The sequence below is a fragment of the Monodelphis domestica genome, chromosome X, assembly GCF_027887165.1.
Source record: "Monodelphis domestica isolate mMonDom1 chromosome X, mMonDom1.pri, whole genome shotgun sequence".
In the NCBI taxonomy this organism is placed as follows: Eukaryota; Metazoa; Chordata; class Mammalia; order Didelphimorphia; family Didelphidae; genus Monodelphis; species Monodelphis domestica.
This window is the reverse complement of record NC_077235.1, coordinates 53,869,497-53,888,557: the sequence shown is the minus strand read 5'-3', so window position 1 is coordinate 53,888,557 and position 19,061 is coordinate 53,869,497. Positions and strand designations below refer to the sequence as shown.

Here is a 19,061-nt window from a genome sequence, read left to right as displayed (position 1 = left end):
TTTAGCAAAATCCTGTTTTCACCAGACAGCTTCAGTATGAGCTAACTTTAATTAACAGTAGGATTTCAATTTCCATGTTACAATATACTCAAACAATGAAGCCAACTGCATCCACTGTATTTGTGAGAGAGGATTGTCTCCCAAACCAAGTATTTTAGAAGTCTCGAAATAGAGATTTCTTTGCCTGGATTATACATGACAGGCATCAGCTATTAGGATAGCATTATTAAAACCACAAGGAAATCAAGAAATATAGGGATTTGGGCAATGCGATCTGACTATCTGGCCATCTTAATTTGCAATGCTCCCTTCTTTAGGATGTTTATGTGGAAATATGCAATCCATATTCCAAATGAAGTCGGCCTTGTAGTCGAGTCAGAATATAGGCAGCACCCACAAAATGATCATGAACCAGAAAGTGCCGAAAAATGATTGGGGCCAGGACTGAGTTTGATAGACAAAACTATAATGGAAATACATATAAATAGGTATTGTGTGTGTGTGTGTGTGTGTGTGTGTGTGTGTCTGTCTGTAAATATCCAAGAAAATGTCTCCAACAGTGAAGCCTCCACCCAGTCATCATTTGGAAGCCTCCATCACCTTCCAGAGTGGCCCGTTCCCTCCTTTAGATAATTGTGAGCAAGTTCTTCCTCCCATGGAGACAAAATCTGTTTCTCTGACTGCTCCTAGTCCAGAACAAAAAGGATGCCTTCTCACAGGTGGCAGCCCCTCAGACACTGGACAACGGCCCAATCTACCGCACTCCCACACATTCTTCTCGGCAACAACATTCCCAGTTCCTGGAGCCTGCTCATCCTCTCATGTCCTCGATTCAGCACCCTTCACCCCTCACGTGTTCTCTGTGCTTGACCACTGCCTTCTTAGAAGATGGGGCTCAGCCCTGCCAAGGAAGTCTCACCTCCTTCCCCGGACAGAGCCTCCCTTCAGATGAAATCGCTACAACCCGACACTATCAACCTCTGTACACAGAGAACTTCCAGAAATTCCCAAGTGGGCCCTTTTGGAAGGTAGGAAAAGACAAAGAGGTTGGTGTTGTTTCCGAGACGCGAGGGGCAAACACAATGAATGCTTCCATTCGATTGGGGAAAGCTTTGCCTTTCAATTCTGCACATTAAGTGCAGGCGACATCTGCTTTGGGGGGGTCAAGAAATGAGGGGAAATTTACATCTGTTGGTAGGAAAAAAGTGTTCAGAGGGAAATGTTTGGAAGAAAGAAGAGAAAATGGAGGCGGCAAAGCAGGCTATTTCCATGGAGCTTTGGTGACACCTAGTGGCTAGAGTTATACATTGACTTTGGAGAGGAGCTGCCCATACTCTGCAGGTTTGCCCTGTATTTTTTCATCACTTTCCCCATAATGCTTTGCTCCGATGGTGACAGAGTCCAAAAAGGAACAAGAAGAGGTAGAGGCAGCGCTGAAATAAGCTTCCCCAACGTCCTGACCCAAATCCCCAAAGAGATGCTTGATTGCCATTCCACCAGCTTCCTAAACAGTCAAAGCTGCTTGACATGACACGGTTGCAGGCATAAAGTCCCAGATGGCTCCCAGTTGGAGCTCTGTAGCTCTGCGAGGCTGTTCTTTCAGTACCCAGCCTGCAGAATAACCAATCACTAATGCCTGGTGACTGACTAAGCTCACAGGCCACTGTGAGGCTCCAACCCCCCAGCCTTCAGGCCCATCAAAGCCCAGACTGGTGCCACACAAAGGATTTGATTCTCCAAGGCAAACGCAGAAGGGATCCAGGCCGAACCATTCCTCAATAATTAGGGTCCAAGCAGCCAACAACCCTCATCACCCCTCATTACCACTCAGGCTCTGGACTAACCATTCTTCTTCATTCCTCATTAAAGACAACACAGAATAACTGACCACCAACATCTCACGAAGATGGGCAGCAAAGAGAAAGGCTGAGTGGCCACCATGAAGGTAGGTAGGCAGACAGACATAAGGAAAGGGAGGGAGGGAGGGAAGAAGGGAGGGAGAGTAAGAGAGAGACAGACAGACAGACAGAGACACAGAGAGAGAGACAGCGACAGAGAGAGATAGCGACAGACAGAGAGACAGAGACAGACAAAGAGACAGAAACAGAGAGAGACAGAAGCAGAGAGAAAGAGAGGCAGAGACAGAGAGACAGAGTCAGAGAGAGACACAAAGACAGAAAGACAGAGAGAGAAACAGAGACAGAGAGGAAACAGAGAGACAGAGAGAGGAGACAGAGACAGAGAGGCAGAGAGAGAGAGAGACAGAGAGACAGAGACAGAGAGAGGAGAGAGACAGAGACAGACAAAGACAGAGAGACAGAGAGAGAGACAGAAAGAGAGAGACAAAGACAGAGAGAAACAGAAACAGAGACAGAAACAGAGACAGAGAGAGGAGAGAGACACAGACAGAGACAGACACAGAGAGGCAGAGACGGGGGGGGGGGGGAGAGAAAAAGACAGAGAGAAACAGAGACAGAGACAGAGAGGTACTTTTCCATATTTTTCTTTTCATATTCATGCATTCTTAGAGGTTTTTCCTTTTCTTTTTTTAACTCCCTGCCTAAAGCTCAATGCATATGTGTTCCATGGAGTCTATCCAGTGCTTTACAAACTACAAACTAGAGAAATGGGAGCTCTTGTCATTAATGAGGTCAATTTCCAGACGCCATGAATGGTCAGGAGTCACCTGGCTTTCGGGACACTCCCTACAGCCACAGCTGGATATTGCTTTAGATGCTCTAAGCACTGTGGGAACGCATTCTCAGTGTACCTGCACACTGTAGCCAATCAGAAACATTGCGGGCACCACTATTCTCTCAAGCAAACACAATGCACACAAATCAAATAAGAGGCTCCTTTCTTTACTCACAAAGACAAACTCAACTGAAACATGGGGCGTCTGTTGCCAAATGCCACTTCACCACCCCCCAGGCCTGTTTCCTCATCCGTGATACCTCCAATCTGTGTATTGATTTTATCTGTGAAGGCTTACTTCTTCCACCAAAGTGGTGCCTCAGTGGATGGTGTACAAGTGGATGGACTGTGGCCAAAACCAAAACCAATCCACCGACCAAGAGAACCTCTCTGATGTTACCTAACACACGTCCAGCTACACTGCAGTGCCCATGATCAAACACCTCTCTAGTTTGGTACAAACTGACAGAACTGGCCCAGTCTTCAAAAACTCAAAGTCCTCTTCTAGGTCCTACTGAGGCAACTGAAGATGAAAATAGTGAAGGTGGTCAACAAGGGCTCCAAGAAGTTTTTTTTTTCCTGTCCTCACCACCGTCACACAGATGGCAAGCGAGAGAGGCAAGTACAGACTTTCCAGGCCCCAAGCCCAGTATCTCTGGTGATGTTGCTAATGCTTACATTATCTCAGTTTTACAAGGTCATGATGGGAAAAGTACTGTGTAAACTCGAAAAGTGTTTCTGGAAATGTTCATTTATTTTTCAAATGGACCCGATCTACTATGCACTAAAATCTTCTACCAAAAATTCTAATGTTCCCCACAGCAGCTCTGATCCTTGCCCTTCTACTCAAGGGGAAGTGAGAGCATCCTCTAAGAGAAACACGCGATGTTTCCTAGCCCTACCAAGCTGGAGCTACGACAGGACTTTGCGAGGAGCCAGTCACTGGTGGGAAATGGGTGCCATTTTAAGAGCTGCTATAGAAGCACTGTTTGGGTTGGTGGCTTCTAGCTATGATTTTTTTTGCCTGAGAAATCTCAATGAATTGCAGACTATGGGTATTGTTCGTGCACTTCCTCCATGCACAAGACCCTGCGCTCACAGAGACTACACCATAGGACTAGATGCCACCTCACGCAAATATCCCCCCACGTGTGGAGTCCAGAGCCAGCTATAGACCGACAAGGAAAGGACTTGACACCAGGCTAGCTAAAAAGAAACAACATTTGAGGATTCGGAGGAACTGGGTTCAAATTGTGCTTTACTATTGGCTATAAGCCAATGGCCATGTCACTGAATCTGTCTGACTTAAAGTTTCCACATTGGGAAGATGGGAATAACACCACCTACTAGATGCCTTTCCTTCTGTATGTAAAGCACTTTGTAAGCCCCAAGGGGCTAAATCAATGGCAGCTCTTCTGACTATCATCAGTTCCTAAGAGTCCACTTAGGATCTCACTGTAGTCCATTCCCAACATTCACCAGTCATCTCCAAATCAACACATCCAAAATGGAACTCACCATCTTCCTCCCCTCCTCACCCCAATGCATCTCCATTTCTGTCAAAGAGATCTCCATCCCTCTGGGAGCACATGTTGACAACCCCAGAGCCATCCTCGATGCCCATCAGTAACTAAACCTTGTTAGTTCTACCTCCATAATATCTCATACCCACCTTAGACATAACATTCACATAACTCCCAACCTCGTTCAAGCCCTTATTACTTCTCATCCAGACTGTGACAATAACCTCCCAATCATTGTCCTTCCTCCAGGGTCTCTCCTTCTCTGATCCATTCACTTCCACACATACCCCCACCAGAAACTTCCATAGCCCCCTATTACCACTAGGATAAAATACAAACTTGTCTGTTTGGCATTTGGGGCTCTTCACAATCTAGTTCCAACCTATCTTTCTCCATTGATCTCACATTACTAACCCTCGCACACATGCTATGTTCCTGCACACTGCCCTACTTGCTATTCCCCCACAAGACATTCCATTTTTTGCCTCCACACCTTTGCAATGGATATCCCCCATGTCTAAAATGTGTGCCTTCCTCACATCTCCACCCCTTAGAATTCCTAATTCTCTTTGAGACTCAGTTAAAGTGCTCCCTCTTACACGTAGCCTTCCCTGACTCTTCCACCATTGCTAGTCTTCCTTAATTGACTTTGTTAATGTTCTTATTTCTTACTTGGCTACATGCTGTCCCCCAACCCACCTCCAAATAAAATGTGAGTTCCTTGAGGGCTTGGTCTGTTTCATTCTTGTCTTTGTATGCCCAGACTTAGCACAGCAGCTAGCATACTTAATGAATTATAGTCATGCATGTTAGCTGGTGATATGATGAACAGCACTGAAAAAATGTCCCTTTTCTCTAATCCTACTAAAATTTGCAATGTCTGGAGAGGCCCTAAATCCAGGCAGTAAGTACCACAGGTTTGTTCTTCTGCATACATACCATGGCAGTTCTGGATTTGATAAACCAATCAAATCTGAACTGGGGAGCATTGCGTACGCACTGGCGTAATTCTTCATACACATTCTCCTTGTCAAAGCCCATCTTATGAAGCATGCAGATCAAGAATCTATCTTCTTCCTCGGTGTAGTTCTTCCCCTTGTTGGTTCCATACTGGATGCGCAGCTGATGGAATGGCGCCTTGTATCTCGCGATCTGAAAACAAGACAGAAAAACAAACGGCCTTCATTTGGGTTCCCGGGGGCTAATAAAGCTTACCCACTACATCGTCACCAGCAGTCTAACAATTCAGAAGTTAGGTGAAAAATACTTTGGCATCCAGAGCTTTCTTGATACTGATCCGCCGTTGAATTCTAGCTTCTCCTCGTTCAATCTGAGCCATGATTCTTTCAATATCCTGCAGCTCATTACAACGTTCCCAAAAAACAGCTGAAAGACAGAAGTTACTTTTTAGTGACCATTTACGCCCCTGCCTAAGGCACAGAGGAGAAGTGGACAGGGGGTCTGTAAACCCCGGTAATATCACCTCCATGTCGATGGCCACTGAGCCTCGTCATGTTGCTCCCCTCGGCCTCCCAAATTTCCTCTTTGTAAAAGTGGTTCCTTATTGCCCCCAGATTTCCTCGAACATAAAATGCTCCTCTAGCGTACCTCTTCTGTTCCTTCTAAATAAAGTCTATGCTTCTACAGCCAAATTCTCCTCCTAAGTCCCATCCCTCAGCCTCAAGAGAGAGTGACTTCCTTGCATTCGAATCATTGTGTTTATTTATTCCTTATCCTTCGTACAGCCGTATGTAAACATCTGAGGTCTGAGGTTTTACAACTGACTCTAACTGAATTGAGAGACAAGACAGACATATACTGAGACCACCAGGCCTCCCATTAGTCCAGATCTATGCTGTCACAGTTCAGTTAACCAAAACTCGCCTAACTTTCAAGGGTAAAAATCCAGGGCACAATCTGTTGCATTTCTTGCATCAAGCAGGTAATGCTTTCAGGTGGTCATGTTATTTGATCAGTGTAATGTATAACCCAGAGGGATTGCTTGTCAGCTCCGGGAGGTGGCAGGGAAAGAACAAGAATCATGGAACCATGGAGGAAGGTTTAAAAATAATTACCTTTAAAAAATAAATAAATAAAATAAAAACACTAAAAATATTCTTTGGTTAGTGTAGTGTAGCACTTTTAATGACCCATCTCTTAAACATCAGTATTATTCCACATGGCTGCAAGCCATGTGATATCATGGTCTCTGAGGAATCTACCTTCTGGGTTACCCAAAGGGTAATGCAGACCCATTTGTGGCACACCCACAAAGAATGGTGAGGTACACCAGAAAACGAAGTGGGCCACTGGTGTGGCTAGGGCTACCCAGTGCTGCTCCCACCTCTAGATAATGTCAAAAGATCTAGGGATATGCCCTCAGGGCCCAAGATGGGTCCCTTTGCAGGGCTCTCAAGAGGACTTGGAACACCCGGTGCCAAGGGATTGCAATCTGCACATCTGGAGGGAAGCCTGCTGTGATGAGATCACCCGACGCACTAAAAATAAAAGCATCAGCCAATATATTCTAAATCGGGTTCATGTACACAAAATGACATCCTCCAGAGAGAAAGAGTTGAATAGTCTACTTTTGTGTAGGTTTCACAGTTTCAAGTTAAAAGGATCTTTAGACAAGCCAAAATCCCATTTGGGATGAAAAATCAAAGGAAACTAAGACAGATACTAACCTGAATATTCAATGACCTCCTCAGGAGATTTTCCCTCCACCTCTCGGGCAATGTTATCTATATCATCACGCCCATACTTCTCATTAGCTTTAATAAACTGGTTAAAATCTCGTTTGTTCCAGTTTGTGAATCCCTGTAAGCCGAAAGAAAGCATTACCATTAACAGGCAGCTGAAACTGGACTTGGTGTTCTTTGTGATAAAGGGGAAGATTAGCAGAAACACCTTCTGTTACCTACGTTTGAGACTAAGAAATATGATCGTGTTTGATTCCTGAATCAAGCCTAGAGAAGTAGTCCTTCAGATCTGTAGACTGAAAGTTCTAAATTTGGAGATGCTTTGTCATTTGAAATTCCAATTCTTATTTTTTTCTATAAATAAAAGTTAAAGACCTAATAGCATGACTGATCAACAAATGTTGCACAGTAATAGTTAAGGTAATGATAAATATGGACATAGACATAGATATAGATCAACCTGAATTCTTTGAATTTTCAAGAAAATAAAAGTATCGAATGTAGCTAGACATAATTGACATAGCACAGGGCTTACAGTCAGGAAGGCCCTAGTTTCAAATCCCACCTTGGGTATTTACTAACTATTTGAGCATGGGCAAGTTGATTAACCACCTGGAGACTCTTTCCTCATCTGTAAAATGGGCAGAATAATAGTAACTCCTTCATAGTATTTCTGTAAGACTCAAATGATATAATGGATGTAGATGTAAAGTGCTGTGCTAACCCCCAGGAAATTATGGAAAAGAATGTTGTCACATTACTACATAAAATGTGGAATGCTTGTTTTCCATACAGATACACTTTCTATTATCAAATTCTGTTTTCTTGTTTGTTTTTAAATTCCCATTAAGAAAATCCTTCTTGAAAAATGCTCCCACCTTAGACTGATGGAGAGGAAGTGAAAGACCCTCCAAAGAGCAGCAGAAGCAGATGCAGCCTATGGCAGATGCTAAATGAAATAATCCCTTTCTTTGCCCTTTAAGGAGAGCAAAAAGTGAGGAGAACAGATGCTTCCCCCCTGGAAGAGAAATACTGACAGAAGACTTGCACCCAGACGACAGACAGCTGAGTTGGAACTAGTTTCCCCAGTGTTTTGAACTCAGGCTCTCAATATAGACGTTTGTCTCCCTTTTCTTGTTATAGCAGAAATGGTAAGAATGCAAAGGAAGAGGTAGCAGTCTGAGAAGCAGTCAGCAATAATCTGAAATCATGAAGGCTTAGCAGAGCTGGAAGCGGGTCTGGATTTCCCAGGAGCCTCTAAACTTTCCATATAGCAAGGTTCACATTCAATCAACAAGCATTTATTTTTTAAAAAAACTTTCTGTCTTGGAATTCATTCTGTATATTGGTTCCAAGGCAGAAGAGTGGTTAAAAGGCTAGGTGATGGGGGTTAAGGGACTCACCCAGGGTCACACAGCTGGGAAGTGTCTGAGGCCAGATTTGAACCCAGGACCTACCATCTCTGGGTCTGGCTCTCAATTCACTGAACCACCCAGCTTCCCCCAAACAAGCCCGTATTAAAGGTCCTGCTATGCACGAAGCATGGCACTAGATACAAAGACAAGGTTGAAACAATCTCTAACCTTGAGAATATTTTTTTAAATATTAAAAACTTAAAATGCTTTATTCCAAAGTTTACAAATGGTTTCATTTTCTAGTTTGCATTCTGGGTAAATATTTCTTTTGGAGGGGGTGAATGTTTCTTTCATTGGAATCCAGCAATGTTGAAGGTCAACCGCTTCTTTCAACTATGATCAGTCCATTGAGCTTGCAGATACATTTTTTTATCTGTTTTCACTTGAATATTAAAGATTTGGGTGCTTTCATCCAAGAAACACTGGGGAAGCCATGAGGAGAATTTGCCCAAGAAATCTTTGTCCCTCCCCACGTAGTATTCCGAAGCCTGGTACCTAAATCCACTGTTCCCAAAAATATACTGGAAAATGGAGTTGGTGTAAATATCGTAGCATCTCCATAATTTCTTCTCTAAAAGATGGCGCACTGTAACTAAGAGTATAACTGAGGAGTACCAGACAGAGGACTACTTTAGGTATTAATTAACATGTCTAAGATGTCACCAGAGGAGGAACTGGACCTACCACTCACCCAGGGATGTCTAGATAAATGTTTAACGAATGGCTCTCTGAAAAAAACAACCGATGCCCAGGGACACACTTTTAAATGTAATCTGTTTTATTAACATTTTCTCCATAGTTTTCTAATCTAAGCAATCAAGAAAACAATAAATAAAGCCCCAATTTTTCCAAGGTGTAAAGAAATGTTCACAGTGGAAATCTGCCAACCAGCACATCCCTGGGCCCACCACCCTCCTCCTGCGAAAAAAAATCTAATTTTAAAAAATACACCATGGACATCGAAACTTAACTCCAATGAGCAGGAAAGGAGTTTAAATGATCTTAAGCCTGCTGCTTCTGCCCTGCCCACCTTCCTTTTTCTTAAAAAAATAGTCGTTTTCTAGGGTAATAAATTCAACTACACAGAATGGTAAAGAGACCTCTTAGCCTCTCTATTACTCCTTAAGCTTGCTCCCTTCAAATGCATTCAGCAATCATCATTCATGATATAGCAACTGGGCAAGCCCAATAGAATTTTTAAGAGCTTACCAGCATAGCTTCATTTCTCTGTGCTCGGGGGAAAAAATGAAAATGAAATATAAATATGGCAATGTTTTGATTCTCTTCTGCGAATGTTCCTAATGTGCTATAAATTGTGACTATACTTTCCAACTAGACTTTAGCACCTGTGGACGCTCAGTCTGAAAAACTAGAAATTTGATTTTTAATAATTCACTAGATGGGGTAGCTGGGTAGCTCAGTGGATTGAGAGCCAGGCCTAGAGATGGGAGGTCCTGGGTTCAAATCTGGCCTCAGCCACTTCCCAGCTGTGTGACCCTGGGCAAGTCACTTGACCCCCATTGCCTAGCCCTTATCGCTCTTCTGCCTTGGAGCCAATACACAGTGTCGACTCCAAGATAGAAAGCGATGGTTTTTTTAAAAATTCACTAGAAAAAGTACATTAACAACAATAACACCAAAACTTACAGCAAATAAAACAACCACTTCCACACAGAGACCACCTGCTAATTACAAGAGCATTTTCCTGTCACAGAGCCTTATGCATAAGTAGGTTCACAAATATTTATTCAACAAACAGATGAATCTTGCTAAAGTGGGAAGAGAACATTGAGAAGCCTAAAGGGGAGAGGGGGGTTAAGGAGTAAGAGAAGAATCCGGCCCTTCATTCTTCATCCTATCCTCTTTCACCCATAGCATTTGGCTACTTTATCTTTTGTGGGGCCAACTCACCAATTCTTCTTTAAAACCTTACCTTCCATCTTAGAATCAATATTATGTATTGGCTTTAAGGCAGAAGATCAGCAAGAGCTAGGCAATGGGGCCAAGTGACTTGTCCATGGTCACACAGCTAGGAAGTTGTCTGCAGTCACATCTGAACCCAGGACCTACTGTCTCTGGGCCTGTCACCAATTCTTTTGAAACAGAAGAGGTAACATGAGGTGAGTAGAGACTAAGAAGATTCCATAGGCAAATCTTATCTGTGCTGGGAAAGAGAAGGGTAAGACCAAACAATAAAAGTAAACTCAAAGAGTTTGAGGTTATGCAAAGTCATGAGAGAGAGGGAAGCCTCTAGAAAGAGAACAGATTTATTCTGATTAGAATTAAACAAAGGGGACAGGAGAGGCTAAAGTGCTGAGTTTAAAAAAGGGGTCAAATTGTATGCAAATATAGACACACTTAAATATTATATACCTATGTAAATTTATATGAAATACATGTTTTCCCTCTTCTTTGATGTATAAATAGAAAACTCACAGAAGAAAACATAAGCTTAACAATTATAACCCTAAATGTGAATGGATTAATTTCCCCCAAAAAAGATAAAACAGAGGAACTGATAAGAAAGACAAGTCTAACAATTTGCTCCCTACCAAAAAATGCATTTAAAAAATATAGACACACACAGGGTGAAAATGAGGGAATAGAAGGAAATCTATTCTGCTTCAGGCAACCATAAAAGCTGGAGTTGCAATCATGATCTCAGATAAGGCAACAATAAAAATTGAAAAAGGTAAGAGAGACAAAGAGAGAAACTGCATTATGCTTAAGGGCATCCACAGACACTGGAAAAAACAGCCAGATTAAATGTATATGTACCAAGTAGCAAAGCAGCTAAGTTTTCAAAATCATAACCAAATGTAAAATTGCAGATATGATAAATGCCTCCTTTACAGACTGAAGGCAGAAAAAAACCTAACAAAAATAAAGGAAGTGTGAGCAAAAGGTACACACCTAAAAGATGAAATAATGGCATCCTGAATAAAAAGTGGGTTAAAAAACAAATCATAGAAACAAGAAGCAATCAAGTTAAAGATAATAAATCTTTAGATATAGATAGAAATATAATAGCATACCAAAACTTTAAGGATAGGAGTACAGCAAACCTTCTAATGAACTTTTCTCTTTCTTAGAACTTATATGAACAAAATAGACAAAGAAATAATTAAGGAACCAAGCAAGCATCCAATTAAAAAGGAGGAGATAAACAAATTAGCAACTTTCAAACAAATACCAAAGACATCTTTAAAATTAAGAAAAAATGGAGGAACTAAAAAATTTTGCAGACTAATAAAAATCAATAAATCATTAACCTGATAAAGAAAAAGCTAGAGAGAAAACAAATTACCCCAAAACGATGAAATAAGTAAATTTATATCAGAGAAGAAAAAAATTATCAAGAACTAGACCATATAACTAAATTCTAACGAAACTGAGTATTCAATTGATAAATATCTACAAGAATATAAAATAGCCTAACATAACAAGAGATAAGAGAGTTTAAACAACCAAATGTCAGAAAAATAAATTAAGTGAGCCAAAAATTGATTGCCAAGGGGACAGGGGAAAGAAACCCAGGCCTGTATTTATAAGCAAATCCCATCATATATTTTAAAGAGTAATTAATATCTATGTTATAGGAATTACTAAACCTAAGAGAATATACTCTAACCAAACTCTTAATGAGACAAATATAGTCTTAATATCCCAAAAAAACCGACAAAGCAAAGAAAGAGGATGCTAGGCAAATCTCAGTAATGAACACTGATGGAAAATTTTTCAATTAAATCCATATATCCGGAAAACAATTCATTATGGGCAAGTTGAAGTCATAGCAGGGTGCTAGGCTGGTCCAACAATAGGAAAACAATTAGTATAATTAATCATACAATGAACAATGGCAAATCCTACATGACCATCTCATTAGGTACAGAAAAAACCTGTGACAAAATGGCACTTATTTCTGTTATAAACCCCCCAAAGCAAAGGGACCGGAAGGTCCTTCCTCTTCTTGTGTGATCAAAAGCAAATGTTTAAAACCAAGAAGTAGCATTTTCTGAAATCAAGGAACTCAAAAAGCTTTCATAATGCAATCTCCAATAAAGCAAAGGTTGTCCCTTCTCCCTCCTATCTTTTGACCTAGCTACCAGAATGAAGGACGGAGTGGTTGGTTGACCATTTACTACGTGCAAAGCACTGTAAATACAGAGAAGAGTCAGCCAGTCCCTGCCCTCACAGAGCTCCCATTCTCTAATGAAAGAGACAACTCCTACGGAAAGTTTCGGCTATAAATCAAATGAAAAGGTAGGCCTCGTGGTCCTTGGGGTACAGGGATAAAGCAGATGGCAATGCCTCTTCCTTGACGTGATTTCTACTGACAAGAGCCTATGGCTTTCTGCTGTTGAACCATATGACAATCGCAACAATTTTGATGGGTCTGCCTCTCTGGAACTTTGGGAGCAGTGGCCAGGCCGTATCTCCACAGGGCTTGCTTCCCAGGATGGTGACTAAGGGCACTGGACTGGAGGCACTGCTACTTCCAAGAAGATCTGGTTCTGGGTCCTCCTCAGCTATCCCCATCAACATCTAAGGGGAGATGATATTTGAAAGAAGTAGTGGTGGTTCGGCTGACTTACCTGGAAGACCCGTCTTTCCCTCACAGCGTCCTGCTGCTTTAGCTATGTTGGCTTGCCTGCTCTGCTAGCGCCAACTGATTGGCAGTTGGCAGGGATGGCTGCCCCCTCCTTTGCAGGATGATGTCTGGGAGGGCTGGGCGAGAAGGAGGACTGATAGTCTGGGAGGTGCTGCCACTCCCAGAGCTCCTCTATCTATCTGACTGTGGGTGGCAATTAGGTATTACTAGTGCCAAAGAGGAAGATGGGCTCCATTCTCTACCTGATTTCTACCCGCAACAATACCTATTGGGACTAGGCTAGAAGCAGATCTGGTGGCTTAAAGGACATTGTTATTCCCAAGGCTCCTGAGCTCAGGGTCCTGGGCTGTCTCCATCAGGGTCTCAAGGTAGAGTCTGTTGTCAAGATGGTGGTGGTCTGACTCACCTGGCACATGCCATCTCTTGTCTATCCCTCAGGGTGTCCGGCTGCTTTGGCTAGGCTAGTTTGTCTGTTCTATGGTTGTGACAATAACACAATGGACAAATTCAAAGATAGCAATGTAGGTAAAGAAGAGACCAGACCATCCTAATTTGCAGGTGGCATGCCAGTCTACTTAGGAAATTCAAGAATCGGGTAAAAAATGAGCTGAAATAATTAAGAGCAGCAGAAAGGTTACAAGATACAAAATAAATCCACAAAAGTTATCACCACTTCCCAATGGTCCAATCCAAAACCAGACAGCAATGATAACAAGAGAAATTTCATTCAAAATTACTACAAAATGCATAAAGGATCTTGGAGATAACCTATGAGAACACTATTAAGATTCTTACAAGTTTATACAAATATAAGAACAAACCCCTCTTTATAAAAGAGATAGCTTTGTTGTCAGATCATGCCAAATAGAGCAAAAATCACAATGCTTCTTAAATTAATTTGTAGATTTCATTCTATGACAATCAAGTGACTGAGAGAAGATGTTTTAGAATTAATCAAGACCATAAAATCTGGTTAGAAGAATAAAAATTCAAGTATCTCAAAGGGAATAATGAGAAAAAGTATAAATGAAGAGAGAATGGCATTTCTTCTGCCTCAAAGTATTTTTCCTCTTATTTTCAGGAAAAGTTAATCATATACAATTTGAGTGACTTGTTTAATACATTCTTAAATTAGTAACCTAGCCACACATCCTTTACCACGCCTACTGTTGTTGTAAAAAAATATTCACCATGTTTTATGTCACCATCAGGTTAGGTAGGTGCTTAGATGTAAGATTAGATGCTGGGCAGAATCTCATCCTCCTAAAGATCCACAGACTAAGATGTTTTTTAAGTAATTTTAGGAAAAGATATCACCAATAAACTGGACCAGGAAAATAGATCTTTCTCCTGGAGAAGATACTGTGAAGACCATCATGATTTCAGATGGATTAAAAAGATGACAGCAATAAAGGATGTCCCCAGAAATCAAACACTACACCATGAGACTCCAAGGAAGCCTTTAGATACAATGTCTGAATTATGGGGAATTGGGCCCTCCATCCACTTCTGTCCTTGCCATGCACCATTATTTTATTTTGATTGTAAACCCTTGTGCCAAAAAAGAGGAATGCCTCCTACTGGTTCCTTGTCAATGCATCTATGAATCATTTTTTATATGTTAAGAAATGCCTAAATGTAGTTAGTCCTTCCATGAAATATTTAATATATTTGGGCCCTTATGAACCTTTATGAGACAATCCTGAAGTGCATAGATATTAAATGGGATGATTCATCAGGGAGACTAACATGTCTCCCAAAGAATCCGAGGGGGAATTATGTGACTTACATATAAATGTGTACCCCTCTTTCCTTTTTAAAAGGAAAATTTAGATTTTAGAATTAAGTTTCCTTTTAAAAAAGGAAAGTTCTGAAAATCCATTATGGCCTCACCCCCACCTTGTGACTGGGTTAAGAACAAGGTACACATGCATACTATGAGAGCATCAGAGACCCTGTGGCTCCCCAGGGTCCCAGAAGAAGCTTGCCTCTTATCCCTTGTGACTCTGGTGGGTCAGAAGACTGGCCTCTGACTCAGATTGAGGTAAAGTCTGTCCAACTAGAGAGATCCAGAAAGAGTGACATCACTAGGGTTATAAGTTATAGATCAATGAAGTTTGTGGGCTCTTTCCTAGGAAGTAGCTCCCTGGCCTGAGGAATGGAGGCACAAGGTGAGAGGTGAGCTCAGGTTAGGTAGGTGACTGGCCATGTGATTTTTAATGTGGCTTTTCTCTCTCCAATTTGCTTTCACTAACTAATAAATAATTGCAAATTAATATATAGTCTCCAGAGAATTTTAATCCTAACAGTAAGTCATAAAACTATTTGGTATTGATTACAAAACAGAAAAGAAATGTAGTAGCATTGATTAGATAAGCAAAAAAAAACAAAAATTGTCCCCAAAAAAGGAATACAGTATTTGATAATCTCAAGAATATAAATAGAGGTAAACTCTGTTCTTGATAAGAACTGCTGGGAAAACTCTGGAAGATATAGAAATTAGGGATGAAACAAGAGTATTTTCTATCATGATGCCACAATGTGTTCTAAGAAGGTACACTTTCTGTCTCTTCAAAATCAGTCCATAGAAATATTAGAAGGCACAAGACAAATTGGGAACCTTCCCTATGAAAGCCTGGAGGAGAATTCTTAACTAAACAAGGAAGAAAGTATAACACCAAAGATAAAAGACAATTTTGACTATAGAAAATTAAGACATGAATGAAATCAATGGAGATAGAATTAGAAAAGAAATAGTCGAGAGCAGAAAAATATTTGCATTGATTTTTAGCCACACAAGTCTGATGTCTCAAATAGAAAGAGATCTGGCTGATGAATTAGTTATGAAAGTCAGAAAGTCATTCCCCAACAACTAAGTAATCATAAGATATGAAGAGGCATCAAAAGAACTGTCATTATTAAGTAAACAAATGAACTATTTTCCAAACTATGAAGACTGAGAGAAATAAAAATTCAAACAACCTTGAGATTTCACTTCCCATTATGAGAAGCAGAAAAGACAAAAGATGGACATAGTCCGTGCTGGAAGGACTGTGAAAAGGCAGGCACACTGTGAAGTGGTCCAAATGTCTTAGATGCCAGTTTGAAATTATGTAAACAAATGATTAAATTGCCTACACCGTCTGATAAACCCAGCAATCCTGAGCATATATCCTAAGAAAGTTGGACAGAAACAAAGATCCAATGAGAGATGCCAAAATATTCAAAGCAGAGATATTTCTGATGATAGCAAAAAATGGGAGAAGTGAGCATTTATTGATTTGGGAAGTTAAAATAAAAAACAAACAAGAAAACCCATGACATAACAATGTAATGGGATATTGTTATATAGTAAGAAAAGATGACTGAGTTCAAAGACATCTAATATTTGTATAACCCCATAATATTTCTTTTAAAATTAGTTTTGGGGGCAACTTGGTGGCTCAGTGGATTGAGGACCAACCCTAGAGGTGGGAGGCCCTGGGTTCCAATCTGTCCTCAGACACTTCCCAGCTGTGTGACCCAGGGCAAGTCACTTGACCCCCATCGCATAGCCTTTACCACTCTTCGTCCTTAGAACTGATATCAAGTATCAATTATAAGGTAGAAGGTAAAGGTTTTAGTAAAAATAAATAAACAAAAATGGTTGTTGTAAACCATGTTTCAGACTCCACTGGAATCCTTTTACAATAAGCATGTTGCAGAAGATTTACCTCTCAAAATCTTAAAAGAGCTCCAATGCCCAATCATGGAGTTTTACAGATGAGGAAACTAAGACCAGAGAGAAATAATTTCTTCAAGATCAAAAAACAACTAGGTAGCAATAGAACCATGGGAACATGCTCTCTGGAGAGCTGTGCTAGGCCAAAGAGAGCCTTAACTGGGAAACAGCTGCTAACCTATAGATGGCAGCTCAAAAACCCAAGGGCACCTGCTAGAAATGAATGATGGCCACGTAGTTCTGAGTTCTGACTACCTGTCCAGCCAGGAAAATGGGCTCAGTGCCTCTAGGGTTGATTTGTGGCAGTTTGGGGAAAGAGCTTTGCTGAGTGGTTACAAGTTGATTGGACACAGAAATGTTTACTTGGGTGAGAAGCTTTTCCTTCTCTTCGGTCTCCTCAGCTGTGTGAGGCTCAGCTTCGTCAATCTTCTGCTGCTCCTCTTTCTGGGCCTGGACTGAATTGGGGAGTTCAGGGTTCCTTGGCACCTATGAATGAGTAGAGCAAAGAGTAGAGCAGGCAGTTAAGAAACACAGCTCATGGCTAGAGCCACACGGCAAACTTAATGCACAACATGAGGTCTAAACACACAGACACAGTCTCTGCCACATTCATCCCCAAAGGAGCCATTTCAGCTGTCATGAAACTCTCAGAATGAAAATCACGTTTGAGATGGGCCACATTGTGATTGTAGTAAAAGGCTAGCCTGGACCACCTCGTTATACCAGCTACTGGCTTGTACCATGAGATTCGTTACATCTCCAATGTTTGTAGTAATACCTGGGGCCTTCTCACTCTCTCTCATTCTGACAGAAACCCTGGAACATGAAGCGTGTGCCTTACTGTTCCTTCCCAATCCCAGAATCCAACAAGCCATTCTCAGCTGTTTGGCATTTGTCCTTTGGCTCCTGGATCCGCTTCAAAAACCAAAGTCCACATCTTGCCCCTGTCACCCAAGTCTTTGGTGGTAAAGGAATGCAAATGCAGCTAAGAAAAACTGGAGCCCCAAAGCCCGCACCCAATGGGCTGCTGCCTCTGGTAAGGTGGCCCCCCAAGTGCAGAGGGTACTCCGCCTGGCCACTGAAGTCTACAACCTGCCCATTTTTTAAAACTTGAAACCTTAAAACAGGAGAGCAGTGATAAGAGCCTGGAGAGACAAGAGAGAAAAGTTGAGAAGAGAAGGCACAATAGACATGGCATGGATTCACGATGCTGAGGGCAAAGAGCAGGAGAAAAGGGATTGACAGTGGAGAGGGCGATGGCTAGAGCTGGTGGAGATGAGAGCTGGGTTTGGGTGATGGGGGAAGACCAAGCAAGTGGCAAGTATAATGGTGGAGAAGCAGAGCCAAAGAAAGAGAAGTCCCAGAAGCTCTAGGCTGAGGAAGGCTGAAATACCTAAGGGTAGGAGGGCACCACACTCAGGGTGGAGAAAATCATCAGGTTACCATCTACACATAGTTGAAAGTAAATAATAAGTCATGAATCCCCCTCTAAGTCTCCATCTAAAACAGTAGGTTTCTACGCCATCTAACAAAAGGAAAACATCATTGGAGGTGGTACTCCTACTCCGTGATATCATGGAAAGATGTCTGTCAAAAAGAAAAAAAGCTTCCAAGCTAAAGGTCTTAAAGAAGCCACAATGACATTCCGTGTCAGTACCAGATAAGCCCCCTCTCCTGGGATTCTGGTCTATGTGAATATCCTTGAACATCCCGTTGATGCTCTTCCTTTCCAGTCATGATGCAAGTTTGATGGAGACACAGGGAATTGGAAGACAAGGCCCTTTTCATTTAACGCCCAAGTGATAGCTCTCCTGGAAGCTTCACACAGAATCGGGAACACTTGCCTGTTAGAGGCAGAAAGAGCCCACTAAAGAAGGGAGGAAACCTCTACCGTGTTTAAGACACATTCGAACCAGAATCTCATCCAAGTGTCCATGGGTAATTAAAATATGCCTTGAAATAGCAGAAGTAAACAATTTCTGTCCGACATGTTCTGGTTCCAGCCTACCTTTCCCATCATCCCCCATGCTACTTACTTCACAGATCCCTCAGTCAAGCGGGCGGGCGTACTCACCTTTCCCGAGTTCTTCCTGCCCTTCTGACTCATGTCTGGAACATATCTCCCCTTCTTTCCTCCCCCACCTTCACCCAGCCTCAAGGTCAGGCTTGGATGCCATCTCCTCCACAAAGCATTCCATTATCTCCGCCAGCTCACTCTTATCCCACCCTCCAGAAGTAACCCTCCTCCCCTCCGGACTCTCTTGTAGAGCTTCTCTGGTTCCCCTAAAATGCCACTTACCACAGGCTATTTGTTTGGTAACCCCATTCCCACATCTTCTCATGGGATCACAGAAATCCCCAGAAGCCGTGGAGTCCTCCTCCCCTCATTTTACC

The 19,061-nt window shown here is 41.8% G+C and overlaps 1 protein-coding gene across 1 annotated transcript in view; it reads right to left on the bottom strand.

Annotated features, from left to right (window-relative positions):
- The window catches only part of SMARCA1 (SWI/SNF related, matrix associated, actin dependent regulator of chromatin, subfamily a, member 1), a 150,078-nt gene that overhangs the window by 16,986 nt on the left and 114,031 nt on the right, over positions 1-19,061 (bottom strand). Inside the window, exons 19-22 of the mRNA XM_007507156.3 lie at positions 17,031-17,153; positions 6,905-7,037; positions 5,485-5,603; positions 5,157-5,369 (exon numbers count right to left, since the gene is read on the bottom strand). Of these exons, the coding sequence (XP_007507218.1) occupies positions 5,157-5,369; positions 5,485-5,603; positions 6,905-7,037; positions 17,031-17,153 (588 nt within the window). The remainder of the gene's footprint in view (positions 1-5,156; positions 5,370-5,484; positions 5,604-6,904; positions 7,038-17,030; positions 17,154-19,061) is intronic.